Here is a 13,466-nt window from a genome sequence, read left to right as displayed (position 1 = left end):
AACTTTTTATCGGATCTAAGGCAACTTTTTCTGGGTTGGAATGGATAGTGATTTCGTGTCCATTTGGGCTGACATAAGTTTTGGTGGGGTTTTTTGTGGCCCATGATGTACAACACAGGGATAGTGCCCAAGAGGAGTTGCCATGGCGTAGAATATTTTATGTGTCCTGCTTTAGGGTTGGATTTGAATATAGTGGAACTCAAATAAGAGTCCGTTTGAACTTGGATTAAATTTAGAATGGTGGTCAATTTTAAATCAATCTCAACTTCCTTGAATTGGCCATAAGAAGTTCATTAAAGAAGTTATTGGATAAGATAGAAAAAAATTGTTGAAGATTAAAAAAAAATATCAAAAAAGAAGTAAAATCATATAAAAAATATAAAGTTGTAAAAATAATGAATTTACCAACGATTTGATCAAATTAAGTTAGGATTATTTTTACTTAAATTCGGTCTGATTTAGATTCACCCCTAAGTATATTTGCATATAGTATCAAAATTATGTTTTTGTTATATTCATATGAAGGATTGTGTTCTATTGTCAATGAATAACATTACTTTTATTTATGTTATCAGATCGATCATATCCATCATAGCCTCAAGAACAAAATTAGTGACCTGTAGGGCTGGATTCGAGCCGAGTCGAGCTCGACTCGGTTTATTTATGGCCGGCTCGAGTTTGGCTCGAGCCGAACTCGGCTAGGCTCGAGTTTGGCTCGGTTCGACTCGTTTTTCATATCAAAACAATATCATTTTATATATATATATATATATATATATATATATATATATATATATATATAAACGACGTCGTTTTATATAAAAACTTAAAAAAAAAAATCTACCGAGCCAACTCGAGCTCGGCTCAAGCTCGATCGAGCCGAGCAGAACCCTACTCGTTTCGGGCTCGAACCGAGCTGAGCCGAGCTCGAGCTCGAGCTGGCTTGGCTCGAGTCCAGCCCTAGTGACCTGACCCACAACAAACAGAGGATGAGAATAGAAATTAGGGAGAAGATCCCCACCCCTCCTCCCTTCAATTTGCATCCCAGAATAAAGGTTTCTAAAAATTCACTCTCACTAAATGAAGGAATACCAAAAAAGAAGGCCAAACGACTATTTCCCACCCAAGGTTTAGCGTTTTCTCAAAAGTCCCCCCTTTAACTATGGAAACACCAAACACCCACCCATGGCCGGTTAGATTTAACCAAACCCTAACGGCTGAAAATTTTATCTCCTTTTGCCCCCCTAAACTTTAAAAACTGAAATTTTCCCCCCGCCTAAGTTTTAAAAAATGACAGTTTCACCCTAGGGTTTGGTTTTGAAATCTCCGGCGACCTCTCCGGCTCCGTTGCCGACGGCCGCTCCCTCCGGAAGCAACCTCTCCTTCCGGCGATCTCTTTCCTCCCATTTGGAGGTCCGATCGGCGCCCAGAGAAGCCGTGGGAGACGAAGACTTCGTCGGGAAGACGAAGTTCTTCGTCTTCCCAGACGAAGCCGATGCCGTCGTCCTCGTCTGGGAAGACGGTCGTCTTCCCAGAGGTCTTCTTCTGGGAAGACGACCGTCTTCCCAGACGAAGACGACGGCGTCGGCTTCGTCTGGGAAGACGAAGAACTTCGTCTTCCCGACGAAGTCTTCGTCTCCTACGGCGTCTCCGGACGCCGATCGGACCTCCAAATGGGAGGAAAGAGATCGTCGGAAGGAGAGGTTGCTTCCGGAGGGAGCGGCCGTCGGCAACGGAGCCGGAGAGGTCGTCGGAGATTTCAAAACCAAACCCTAGGGTGAAACTGCCATTTTTTAAAACTTAGGTGGGGGGAAAATTTCAGTTTTTAAAGTTTAGGGGGGCAAAATAGATTCTATTTTAGTTTATTTTTAATATTATAGCTAAAATGACGATTTTACCCCTACCACCGTTAGGGTTTGGTTAAATTTAACTGGCCATGGGTGGGTGTTTGGTGTTTCCATAGTTAAAGGGGGGACTTTTGAGAAAACGCTAAACCTTGGGTGGGAAATTGTCGTTTGGCCAAAAAAGAAATAAACCCAATGGGATATCAATGTAGTTCTAAAAGATAATATATATAATTCAAACTGTGGACTCATTTTTCTAAGTTTGTTTTGGAGGTTTCATTAATGGAGTCTTGGGAAATTGCAAGTCAAGTTGGTTCTTAATTTTGCCGACCTGCAGCCACAAGAGAAATGGAAAACTTGGCCAACCATACTTATTTATTCAATTGAAAATTATTGCTTGCATAATACTGAGGTTCCATTTTCGGAGGCGTGCAGACACCAGAACCAGAGAGCAAAATATATTGGAGTGGACCTCATCCACAATAACTGATACTAGAGCATCAGACTTGATACATTCTTGGCTTATAATTTAACCAATTCGCTTGGTGAGCCCAAATGCATTTGGAGTTGCTTTGATTTGCATTTGATACAAACAAATAGGAGTCTGAGCTAGTTTACATTCGTATTTTTTGTTGTTGTATAGGAGTGACTTGAATTCTCAACACCACATATTCTAATTCAAGAAGTGTGGATCCAAGATGTAGATTGTCGAAGAGATCCGTAGTGGCAATTGATAGATCTGATCTCATAGTCCATCAATGATTTCATATAGGGTTCGGCGTCTTTGCCTCCACAATATGAGCCAAATGATTCAAGCGAATTTCTTAGTACACGGGTACAAATACGACCTGCGGGCAAGAAAGGCAATACCTACACATGTAAGTATCTACTTCTTATCTTGTAATCTTCTCAATTTATTTTGAAAATTTCTCCATTTTCAGTCAATGGTTTTTCATATTAGAATTTTCACATAAATTCTGTATTCTTGTTTAGAGAATTTGATCTCTTTACTGCTTATTAACAGCGAATAAGCGACGTGGAGTATAGGGCACTCTGTGAAACCTACAAGCAAATCTGCAAGTCTAAAATAGTTTGAAGAATAAGAAGTTCTAGTTTATTTTCTACAAAAATTTGAAACCATGTGAAGTTTTCGGTCTGCAGCGGCCAAAAAAGGTTTAGAAGCTAAAGGTTTCCTAACATTGGATGAGGCTAAAAACTAGACTAAAATTTGAAATTGAAGGGTGGTACATAGAATCATTATGGATAGAAAATATAATTATAGGTGAAGGAGACCTATCAACTATGTGAAAATATCTAGCCAATGCTAAGATTGAATTCCACTTAACAGGACCACTTTCTTCTGTGTCCCAAACATGATCTTCATACTCATAGTTAATTTTCAGCCCACAGAAGCTGCAAAAACAATCCCAGCACCCGGTTTTGGAGGTTTCGGATTCCTCTTTGAGCTGCTATTGGCGCCCCTGGCTTTGCTGAAGTATTGTAGGCAGTCTGAGTGTCACTAACTAGCCAAAGTTAACCTTAATTACATAATGCAAAAGAGCTATCTACATAGATGGCTGTGGACCTGTGGTGGTAGCCATTGGTGAGTGTTCCAAGACATTTTGTATTCAAACAACTGGTCAGGCTCACTTACTCATGGAACAATGCCCAATTGGTCATTTCTAATTTGTAGAAGATATACTGAGTTTTGATATATAAAATGAGAGAAGCATCAAAGCCTTTAAGCAATTACTAGCCAAAGTTATACAAATTTTTAAGCACATAATTCACTTTATCTGTCACTGTAAGCTCTAGGTAAGAGTTATCTTCTAATAGAAACAATAATGGATGAGCAATCAGTTCACTGACATTTTATATTATATTGTTTTACCATTGTTGTGATAGTCTGATCAGAAGCATTAATGCTCATTTCCCCATTCATGTTGCATCATTGCATGTTGCTGCACTTGTCTGGGAGCTCCGGCCCTCAAGTCTAAGCCTCATAAATGCTGCTTTTCTTCTTGCCCTATAAAATGCTTGAGTCTCCTGTGCACATTTCCAAGTGAACCTCTCATCTAATCCTTCTTCTTCTTCTTCATAAATATTAGCACGCCATCCAAGCTAGCAATTGGCCTTCACTATCTCCTTTTTCATCTCTTAGTTGTTTTCCCAATGTTGAAAGAGAGGCTTTCTGGGCTAGTGAACATTTCATTCAAGTGTAAAGTGGTGGTTTCTCTGTGCTTTTTTGCCATGTTTGGTGCTATTGGAACTGAGGTTTTGATTAGAGCCTTGAAGAGAGGTCTCTATGCTTCATTCACCTGCATTTTTGCATTAGGTATTGGTGCAGCAAAAGATGCTAACTGAGTTATATGTATTCTTATTGTTTTTGCTTTTGAAGATGCATGTATCTTCATTTCATTCATGCAGCTAAATCCATAAGGCTTATCCATCAACATTCGGTCATTCCAAGGAGTTTGCACATGTCATTTGTGGTTAAACTTGAAACTTAAAGGCTTATTTCTTTTGGTTTTCCAGGAGGGGCAATAGTTGGAACAATAGTGGGAGCCATGAAAGGCCAAACAACTGAAACTGGGTTCCTTCATGGATCTGGAATAGGTGCAGTGGCAGGTGCCATTACAGCTGTGCAGTTGCTAGAATCAGCAGCTGATGGAGAGTCATTGTCCAAGGTAATGGCCAAAACTTTCTCTAGTACTAATTATAACACACTTTCTCCATTAGGTAAGAACAGTTTTTTCAAATCAATAAGAAATGGAAATCATTGAAGGGCCGGAAAGAGATAATCAATTTGATTTATTTTTACAGCTAGCACTCTTAACCAGCTTAATGAATGGCAAGGTTTTCATGGAATGGGTAAGTCCTGCAATGCTCAAAGCCTATCAGTGGCAAGTAAGTATTGGATTATTTACATAATCTCCATTGAAGTTTGTTTAGTGATAAATTTTAGTCACATAATGTGGAATCTAATCAGAGTCTAACTTGGCTAATCTCAGATTAGCTCATTGGAAACCACTTACAGAGAGATTTCTGATGTTTATGATGTCAATGAAGTTAATGGACTGTCCAGAGATTCAATTCAAAGGCTTCCTGAATTTACAGTTAATTCTGACATAGTAGTCCAAATTTGCCAGGAACTTTGTTGCTCAATTTGCTTACAGGTGAATACAAATCTTGGCTTGTTTTGAGTTATTAACAGATTTATAGACTTCAGTTAAGAGTTGTGGGTTCTTGGAATTGACTGTTTTCTTTTTTCAGGATTTCTCGGAGGGGGATTCTGCAAGAAAGCTTCCTCATTGTGGACACTGTTTTCATTTGGAGTGCATCGATCAATGGCTAATTAGAAATGGCAATTGCCCTGTGTGTAGAGAAAGTGTTTTGTAAAGATATAACATATTTGTAATTGTAGACAAGTTAACTCACTCATCTGATCAATTGAAATCTAAATGTTGGAAGAGTATTATCATTTGCATGCATGGCTTGTTGGAGATTGATTGTGAATAGAGATGGTGTGCCTACCTCTCTGATATGTTGTCCTTTTGACTCTGCATTTCGGCAAATTGATTTTACGGTGGATTGTTAGAATAATCCTCTAGGCGTTTTCAGTTTGGTGGTCCAACTCTGCCAAAATGGATTTGATTGTTAAGTTTGAGACTGAAGAATTGTACTCTAAGTGGTAGTGGGCTTTAAAGACCCACAACCAGCCCAAACAACCCAAGTTATTTCCAGTCCAGCCCAATCTTGGTTTTGTGAAACCCAAACCCAACTAATAACATTTTCTTTTTTTAATGTCTGATTGATTGTTTCCCTCCGAAACAATGATAAAAAGGACGAAAATGAGTGGTATTACATATTTTATATATTAAAGAAATAAGTGGTATTATATATTTTATATAATTTTTGTCTCTGATTGAATAAATATATAATTTTTTTATATATTAAAGAAATAAGTGGTATTATATATTTTATAAAATGATAAGCATGCCCTTTAATGTTAAAGTTAACTAATGAAAATGAATTTTTTAAACTTAAAGATAAGATGGTGTTTCATCAAAGCTGAAGGAATAATCATTTTACTGTTTTTTTAATTAATAAAATTATATATCTAAATAATTATATATTATTATATAATTAAATAATTTTTTCAATCACATTGTGATAATATTTATGCACATAACTTTTTGGTTTTTAATAAAAACAAATAAACAGGGCAATAAAGCCACCTTTTATAAGGTCTTACCGAACTCCCCAGTAAAACCGAGACAGCAACTCAAGAGAGACAGAGACCAATGGCTTGGTGTTCATTAAGGTCGCTCAATGGCCTCACCATCGACATGGGTTTACTTCGCACCCACTCCTCGTTGGCTGCCGTCGGCATCGGCTGCGTTTCCGTCGCTGGCTCCACCCTGTGGCGTTCTTCTTCCAGAAGACACACCAGTCCCTTTGCTTGCTTATCAACCTCAGCTATTACTAGTAAACATCGATTTTCTTTTTAAAATTTTCGTTTTTCTGTTCTGAATTTTTCATTTTTAATTAATTTACGTGATACCCATCTGAGTTAATGATGTAAATGTATAGTGGAAAATCAGTGTGGTTGGTTTGAGAGTTTGATTGTGATGAAAGTTTGAGACTTTTTGTTGCTATGTGTAGTTTAGAGTGTCGGCGGGGTTTTGTGAGTTGAAAATGAGGTTAATTAGTTGTGTTCTTGCTTTTGTGATTGGATGATATTGTTGCAATTTGATTAGCATAAAATGTGTAGCAAGTAAAATTGCGATTTTGGAACTTAGGTTCAGTTTTTTGGTGCTGATATGTATTAATTTTAAGACTTATAATGAAGTTTGGGACTTTGATAGGTGATAGTTGAGTTTCAGCTGTAGACTCTAGTTGTTATATTAGTTGTGGATTTCAACTTAAATATAATAATTAGCTGAATGGTGGAACTTTTGGACTGCATTTTGCGCTAGAAAATACACCAATGAAATATAAAGAGATCACTGACTTGGTGATTTTGTTTTGAGATTGTGAGATTAGAAACCGATGGGATAATTTTTAGTGTACATATGAGGCTTTATTTTTTTTAATCATGAATTCATTGCACATAGTATTGCTGACTATCTTGTAAATGTAGGTTTGAAGGAGGCTGTTGTGACTAACAAGGCACCTGCAGCCTTGGGACCGTATTCTCAGGCCATCAAAGCCAATAACCTTGTTTTTGTCTCTGGCGTTCTCGGTCTTATTCCTGAGGTTTGTGCTGTTTTTCATTGAGGATCTGCTTCAATATTAGGTTGACTTATAAGTGGCTTTATCTCATTATGAAATGATAGAATGTTCTTTCAAATTGTGCACACACACATTTTCCAGTCTTGTAGATTTGCTTTTCATGTGCCTCTGCTAATTGTACTTGTCTGGTACTCTATTCTAGACTGGGAAGTTTGTCTCAGGGAGTGTAGAGGAGCAAACTGAGCAGGTAAATCCTTGACCTATGAGCTTGCCATCTCAGTCCTTAAATTTTCTTTTTAACATTCTGAGTGTTAGATGAATTAAAAACTCTGGTAATGCTAAATGCTGTTCATTTTTCTTGGTAATAATTTTTTAATAATCCATGTTTTAGTGAGGGCCTGGACTGTTTAAGGCTGTTAGATGTTCATACAACTTTTGCATGTTTAGGAAATGCTATCGCTTTTACCTTATATTTTTTCCTATCAAGAATCAAAATCTCTAGAGCACTTTTTATTTCTATTGGTAAAGTTTTTTTGACTTAAAGCAGTATCGACTGGTTTTTCTGTTGATTAGCACCTAGCTTGAATAAATTTGACAGATAATTTTCCACTTTCTTTAAAGCTGACAGATTTGGGCTTATGAAAAATTTGCAGGTTCTAAAAAATATGGGAGAAATACTGAAAGCTAGTGGTGCTGATTATTCCTCTGTGGTTAAGACAACAATTATGTATGATCTTCTTTCACTTTGCACCGCAGTCTTGATTCTTTAGGTCTATAGTTAGGGAAAGATCAGTCTTTTTAATTTTTTCTCTCTGCAGGTTGGCCAACTTGAAAGATTTCAAGAAAGTAAATGAGATCTATGCTAAATGTAAGTTTTATGTTAGTTGAGTTATGTTAATTGAGTAATCAATTTGGCATGTAATGATTCTCAAGATCAATCATGTTTGGCATCCTATTAACTGAATGAACAGAAAGAAAATAAGGTCTGAATCATGCAATTGCAGTATAATGTGATACATGATATGGTAATAGCTAAAGTGCGCTCATTTGGGAATTTTCAATTTGGTATGAAAACACGCATTCTACTTTGAGTTACCTAGTTTGTGAAAGTGATATGATGGATATTCAGTGGCAATCATGACAGAATCTCAAACTCATAAGACCTTGTTGTAAGTTACATGTAATTTTTATATATATTAGAGAGTGAAGAGGACCAAGATCAAGTGACTTGTTAAGAGTGGATTTACCACAACTTGAACAGAAAAAATCTTTCTTCCTTGAGTTCGTTATCCTTTTAAATCAATCCTATTGAGATGTACTTGATAACTGTATATTGTTTATCTTGCTGCTATCACCTATACCATCTAACCAATTGTTTTGTTTTTGTTGCTGTAGACTTTCCAGCACCTGCTCCAGCTCGTTCAACATATCAAGTAGCTGCGCTGCCTTTGGATGCCAGGATTGAGATTGAATGCATTGCAGCCCTCCAAAATGCCTAATTAGAGTGAAGTTCTGCAAGAGTGAATAATAAAGTAGAAGAAGGCATATCGAGAACTATAGCTTAGAAAAACTTTCTCAGTTCCATTTTCATTGCACGTAGTAAACTAATAGGCTGTAATTCTGCATTAGTCCATTCTTGCTGCTGTCAAGGTATGTTCTGGGAAGTTCGGGATCCAGTCCTGCCACTTTGGTGACCCTGGACTAAATCCTCTCCTGTTAACTGTACTGCTATTATGTGAACATTTTCTTAGAAAATGGATTGCCCAATTGCTATTTTCAGTTTCTTATTCGGTTAAGCAATATATATGCAGGCTGGGTGAGTGGCTCAAAATTGTGACCTGGCGGTTTGCTTGATATTTGCTAATAAAATTTGCTGCATGTGGTTGTATATTTGTGACTAGTGAGATGCATGCTCTTTAAAAGAAATAAGATTTAAGACATAATTTATCTTCCCAGTTTCTCTGTTTTAATAATCTATAAATCTCCTTTCTTGCTTTGTAAATTCGAGCTTGAAATTCATGAAAACGTATAATCTTTAGAAAACTGGAAACAATAGCCTATGGTTCCCGTTCATGGTTATATAACTCAAATAGGCATCATAATGGTAAAACTTAAGAACATCTCAATGAATTAAGTGAAACTAGTTAACATAATTTTTAGGAAAATAATGAGAAAGACGGTAAGACATGGATGAAAATTGTTTATGAATAAATATTAAGAGTTAGTGAGACATTGATTTGGAAGTCTCAAGATAAGACAAATCTTGAACTAGAAAGTTAAACTTGACTCACTAATTAAGATATTTAGTTAGAAAATCCGATGCTGATCTGTGGTCAACATTAAAAGTGTACTGTTGAATCCAGGACTTGGCCTACACATAATTTAAGCTTAGAGACAACTGCCATAATTTACACCTGTTTAATGAGTAAACAAAAAATTAGAAAAATATTCTACTCACTAGTTTTCAGATCTTTTTTATCATAACTATATGTCCACCAGAGTCCAGTTAAATTATCTAGAACACAAAGAAAAAATCTTCATTTATTTTATGATGCACAGCAGGCCTTTATAATTAGCACGTGTTTTGTCCATTTTTTTTCCTTCTTCTTCTTATCTTCTCCATTTCTTTACTGCAAAGTTACATTCTTTATTCCATTCGGTGCTTCTTTTTTCGTGGTATATATGCCTCTTTTTATTTTTGGATTCCCCTTTTGAGTTTTGATTGCTTATTGTCTGCCCTGTTTGCTTTCTGTATTGTTTTTCTAAACTGTGTTGGTTCAAATTTTAATTTTTAGTTTTTTCTTTCCAAGATTGGATTTCTTTTTTTAATTTGTGGGTGTGCACCAAGGAGAGATTTTGTATTTTCTTGGCGGGTTTTAATTAGCAACGTATTCTGTTTAGCTTTTGATCTTCTTATATATCTTCTATGTTACTATGGTTCTGAAATAAGGTTGGAAAAGTTGAGAAATTTGAGATTTTTTTTATGTGTTTACTTCATTATCCTTTTTATATAATTAAAATTTTTTTTCTTCAGGTTATTGCTTCATGCTATTGGTTTCTTGTTTCCTTTTTTGCTTTTTTGCTTGAAATTTTGAGGCATTTAATGATGTATTTGTGATTGTTTTCAGGTGCATATATCCCTGTAAGATGGAAGGGATTATAGTTAGAAGGGTGATTCCCTCAGACAATAGTTGCCTTTTTAATGCTGTTGGGTAAAGACTAAACTATAAGTTTATTGTTAGTTTTCATGAAATGAATTTTCATCTCTGTTTCTTCATTGCTCTTCTATATTTCTACTTACAGATATGTTATGGACCATGACAAAAATAAAGCTCCTGAATTGAGACAGGTTCTTATCTGCGTCATCTTACCTTTGCTCACAAACATGTATAGTTTAAGATCTCAAACATTATTCGGTTTCTGTTCATGTGTTTTTATTCAAGCTTGTGCGCACTATGAGAATTGGTGGGATAAGTTAATTTCAGTTAAGTGTAAATGTTCAAATTTTGTGTTGGAGAATCGATATAGCTTCATACATCTAGTTCTGATATATGTGCTAATTTTGCCGTGTGAGATTAATGATGTATAGAAGTTATGGAAAATGCCTTTATTTTTGGGTCTTTCATTTTATTTATCATTTTAAAAACAAATACTACCTACAAATAAGTGATATAATTGACATATTCAATTGCCCTTTTCTCTTTGATTTTCTGAACACTGTGATTATGATCTTTTGAAGGTTATAGTGGCTAGGGCTGGATTCGAGCCGAGCTGAGCTCAGCTCGCAGCCAACTTGGGCTCGGCTCGGTTTTTTAATGGCCGGCTCGAGTTCGGTTCGAGCTCGACTCGAGCCAAACTCGGCTTGGCTCGAGTTCGACTCGTTTTTGGCTTGGTTCGGCTCGTTTTTCATATCAAAACGACACTGTTTTGTATATATATATATGGATCAAAACGACGTTGTTTTGTATATATGGAGCAAAGCCCGGCTCGTTTCGGGCTCCAACCGAGCCGAGCCGAGCTCGAGCTCGAGCTGGCTCGGCTCGAATCCAGCCCTAATAGTGGCAACAGTGGCAAGTGATCCTGTAAAGTATTCCAAAGTTTTTCTTGGAAAGCCAAATAATGAGTATTGTTCCTGGATTCAGGACTCAGAGAAGTGGGGACGTGCATTGAATTTCCTTTTTTAGGGCATGCTTTGGTGGTCGGTAGACAAATAAAAGTAGATGGGCCTAAATTGTTACGTATGACATTAATGATTCATCTCAGAATTGCTGGCATTTCTTGTTTAGAAGTATATATGGGAAAGATCTAGCTTTGCCGTGGTTCTTAGTATGTGTAAAGGGAGTGATTTTCATGTTTGCACCATGGCAATGTCCTCTATTTTATAACTGTGCTCTTGGGGTTGGTTTAGGTGATGACTTCTTGTACTTTGCAATTGGATAATCTAATAATATAAACATGTTATCTCTATTCTCTTTTCATAATTGACCACCTGAAGTGACATTTTAGCTGCTTCTAGGATTCTCTTTATTCTCATGGAGAGGTTCTGAAATCATGTTGTATCAGCTTTGGTGCTTTCTTTGCTATATAGGAAGTTTCAATAAATTGCACAAATATTTCATTTCAGTGAATTTGTGTTTGCCCCCCTGCGTGTTTGTCTCACCATATGGCTCTGATGTTATTTCTGTTACTTGTTCAGTTACTTAGTTACTCTGTGTTCTACTCTGAAGGTGCCATTGAACTTGCCATATTAGCAGATTATTATGGATGTGAAATTGCAGCATATGATATTCAGACCACAAGATGCAATTTATATGGCCAGGTTAGAAGCATTCTCACATCTGTTTTGCATCAGATCCCAGCAAATTTGCATTACTAAAATTTTCTGTGCTGTTTTTTTCCCCCTTATTTACTAATTGACAGGAAATGAAGTATTCTTAAAGAGTGATGCTGATCTATGATGGGCTTCATTATGATGCTTTAGCTGTATGGAACCTTATGATCCATTCCTTAAAATAAATTTTAATTTTTAAAATTTTTTTCAGTCAATGATGTAGTCGAGGAATGTATTACAGCTCATATATAGAACTCCTGGTCAAGGAGAATCAATCAGTTTATGGATGTTGCCAGATATGAGGGCTGGTACCCAAAAAGTTCAAAAATATCATAACTAAAACTTGCATTTCTGAAGCCCTACAAGAAATTATTTTTTGGTGATTCTTCCTCTTGCTTAGGTTACTTATCCTAACCTCCTAATATAATCTTATGTTTCATTACATATTTGCATGTGCGGCCAAAAAGATTTATTCATTGCATGTTTTATCTTTTCAACTCATGATTGACACATGGTGTTATCAACAGATGTCTCCATTTGAGGGAGCTCCGGAGGAGTTTCATCAGAACATATTTGCTGTGGGGAAAGACAGGACCTTAGGGCCAGCTGAGGAACTTGCTCTTAATCTTCTTAAAGAGCAACAAAGGTGGTCGTTAACGGTCTGTGCAAGTTTTACTTAATGATCAATTCCTTAAAATTTTTAAATGTTTAATATCTCAAACCAAAATGTGATTGCACAAGAACATGTAAATACAAGAACTGTTTCCCAGATTAGTTCAACTGTTTCACAAGCGGGAAATTAGATGATTATGGACCATTTAAATAGGAACTTAGTGGTTCGAATTTATTGGGTAAATCTAGTAATTACACATTTTAGTTTTTAGCTTTGCAATGTGAGATAGATTATAATTACTAGATTTTTTTTTTTCATTTTTTCCTGATATGTATTTTTATGCATTTTGAAGCACTTTACTCCCCATCGGTACTCATCATCTGTACATCGTTATGTTATTTGCCAGGAGAAGGAGTTACACTTACACTGCCAAGTTCACTTTGCATTGTGGAGTATGCCAAATCGGGGTGGTGGGCCAGAAGGTAATTTCTTATCTGTACTAATTTTGTTGGCCTTAAGAAAGTAAAAATGAAAAATAACGCTGAAAAGGTTTATGCTAGATGTGCCTAGTTTACTTCTTGTTAGCTCTTTCTTATAATGATTTCACAAATTCATATGCTTATTTTACATGACTGTGCAGGAGGCTGTGGAGCACGCTCAAGCAACAGGCCATGTTAATTTTCAGGAATATAGATGACAGTAACCATGTGAGAAACCTGCAAAAATAGACCCATTTCATTTTAGTAACTCTTTGACATCAGAAACCACTGCTTCCTGGAATTATGTTACAGAATTGGAAGTTAAATACATTCATGATTGAACTACTTTTTATAAAGATTGCTGTCTTCTATGTTCAAACAAAATAAGGCCCCTTGATAATGGAAAACTTTATTCATGATTGAAGACATTAAGCAGGACAGGTACAAAGATTAAAAAAAAGAAA

The 13,466-nt window shown here is 36.3% G+C and overlaps 3 protein-coding genes across 5 annotated transcripts; all 3 read left to right on the top strand.

Moving 5' to 3' along the window:
• Window positions 1-3,453: 3,453 nt before the first annotated feature.
• Window positions 3,454-5,319, top strand: LOC123215513 (NEP1-interacting protein-like 1). Its single transcript, XM_044635644.1, has 6 exons — window positions 3,454-3,659; window positions 3,750-4,179; window positions 4,380-4,531; window positions 4,668-4,751; window positions 4,856-5,020; window positions 5,118-5,319. Exons 2-6 carry the CDS (start codon window positions 4,017-4,019, stop codon window positions 5,241-5,243), a joined length of 690 nt encoding a protein of 229 aa, XP_044491579.1. The 5' UTR covers window positions 3,454-3,659; window positions 3,750-4,016; the 3' UTR covers window positions 5,244-5,319.
• Window positions 5,320-6,067: 748 nt separating this feature from the next.
• LOC123220089 (reactive Intermediate Deaminase A, chloroplastic-like) lies at window positions 6,068-8,967 on the top strand. Its single transcript, XM_044642104.1, has 6 exons — window positions 6,068-6,332; window positions 6,988-7,103; window positions 7,282-7,326; window positions 7,733-7,806; window positions 7,898-7,947; window positions 8,475-8,967. Exons 1-6 carry the CDS (start codon window positions 6,149-6,151, stop codon window positions 8,576-8,578), a joined length of 573 nt encoding a protein of 190 aa, XP_044498039.1. The 5' UTR covers window positions 6,068-6,148; the 3' UTR covers window positions 8,579-8,967.
• A 144-nt stretch (window positions 8,968-9,111) lies between these two features.
• LOC123220098 (OVARIAN TUMOR DOMAIN-containing deubiquitinating enzyme 2-like) lies at window positions 9,112-13,358 on the top strand. 3 transcript variants are annotated; one of them, XM_044642114.1, is made up of 8 exons: window positions 9,112-9,755; window positions 10,208-10,291; window positions 10,383-10,431; window positions 11,135-11,240; window positions 11,807-11,898; window positions 12,438-12,556; window positions 12,930-13,005; window positions 13,164-13,358. In XM_044642114.1, exons 2-8 carry the CDS (start codon window positions 10,227-10,229, stop codon window positions 13,218-13,220), a joined length of 564 nt encoding a protein of 187 aa, XP_044498049.1. In that variant the 5' UTR covers window positions 9,112-9,755; window positions 10,208-10,226; the 3' UTR covers window positions 13,221-13,358. The 3 variants fall into 3 exon arrangements, with proteins under 3 accessions (XP_044498049.1, XP_044498056.1, XP_044498064.1); XM_044642121.1 differs by having other exon boundaries at window positions 12,438-12,569; XM_044642129.1 differs by lacking the exon at window positions 11,135-11,240 and having other exon boundaries at window positions 10,383-10,428; window positions 11,776-11,898.
• Window positions 13,359-13,466: the final 108 nt, after the last annotated feature.

This window comes from Mangifera indica, chromosome 1 (assembly GCF_011075055.1).
Source record: "Mangifera indica cultivar Alphonso chromosome 1, CATAS_Mindica_2.1, whole genome shotgun sequence".
Classification (NCBI taxonomy): Eukaryota; Viridiplantae; Streptophyta; class Magnoliopsida; order Sapindales; family Anacardiaceae; genus Mangifera; species Mangifera indica.
Note: the sequence above shows the minus strand (reverse complement) of the source record. Positions and strands in the feature narration are given on the sequence as shown.

What these genes read in the sequence shown, in the direction of transcription:
- LOC123215513 (XM_044635644.1), top strand. Translation starts at nt 4,017, where the DNA reads ATGTTGAAAGAGAGGCTTTCTGGGCTAGTGAACATTTCATTCAAGTGT. An exon ending in ATGGAGAGTCATTGTCCAAG is followed by an intron (nt 4,532 to 4,667) that starts GTAATGGCCAAA and finishes TTATTTTTACAG; the next exon opens with CTAGCACTCTTAACCAGCTT. An exon ending in TCAAAGCCTATCAGTGGCAA is followed by an intron (nt 4,752 to 4,855) that starts GTAAGTATTGGA and finishes GGCTAATCTCAG; the next exon opens with ATTAGCTCATTGGAAACCAC.
- LOC123220089 (XM_044642104.1), top strand. Translation starts at nt 6,149, where the DNA reads ATGGCTTGGTGTTCATTAAGGTCGCTCAATGGCCTCACCATCGACATG. An exon ending in TTCTCGGTCTTATTCCTGAG is followed by an intron (nt 7,104 to 7,281) that starts GTTTGTGCTGTT and finishes ACTCTATTCTAG; the next exon opens with ACTGGGAAGTTTGTCTCAGG. An exon ending in TAGAGGAGCAAACTGAGCAG is followed by an intron (nt 7,327 to 7,732) that starts GTAAATCCTTGA and finishes AAAAATTTGCAG; the next exon opens with GTTCTAAAAAATATGGGAGA.
- LOC123220098 (XM_044642114.1), top strand. Translation starts at nt 10,227, where the DNA reads ATGGAAGGGATTATAGTTAGAAGGGTGATTCCCTCAGACAATAGTTGC. An exon ending in GATGCAATTTATATGGCCAG is followed by an intron (nt 11,899 to 12,437) that starts GTTAGAAGCATT and finishes TGTTATCAACAG; the next exon opens with ATGTCTCCATTTGAGGGAGC. An exon ending in TCGGGGTGGTGGGCCAGAAG is followed by an intron (nt 13,006 to 13,163) that starts GTAATTTCTTAT and finishes ATGACTGTGCAG; the next exon opens with GAGGCTGTGGAGCACGCTCA.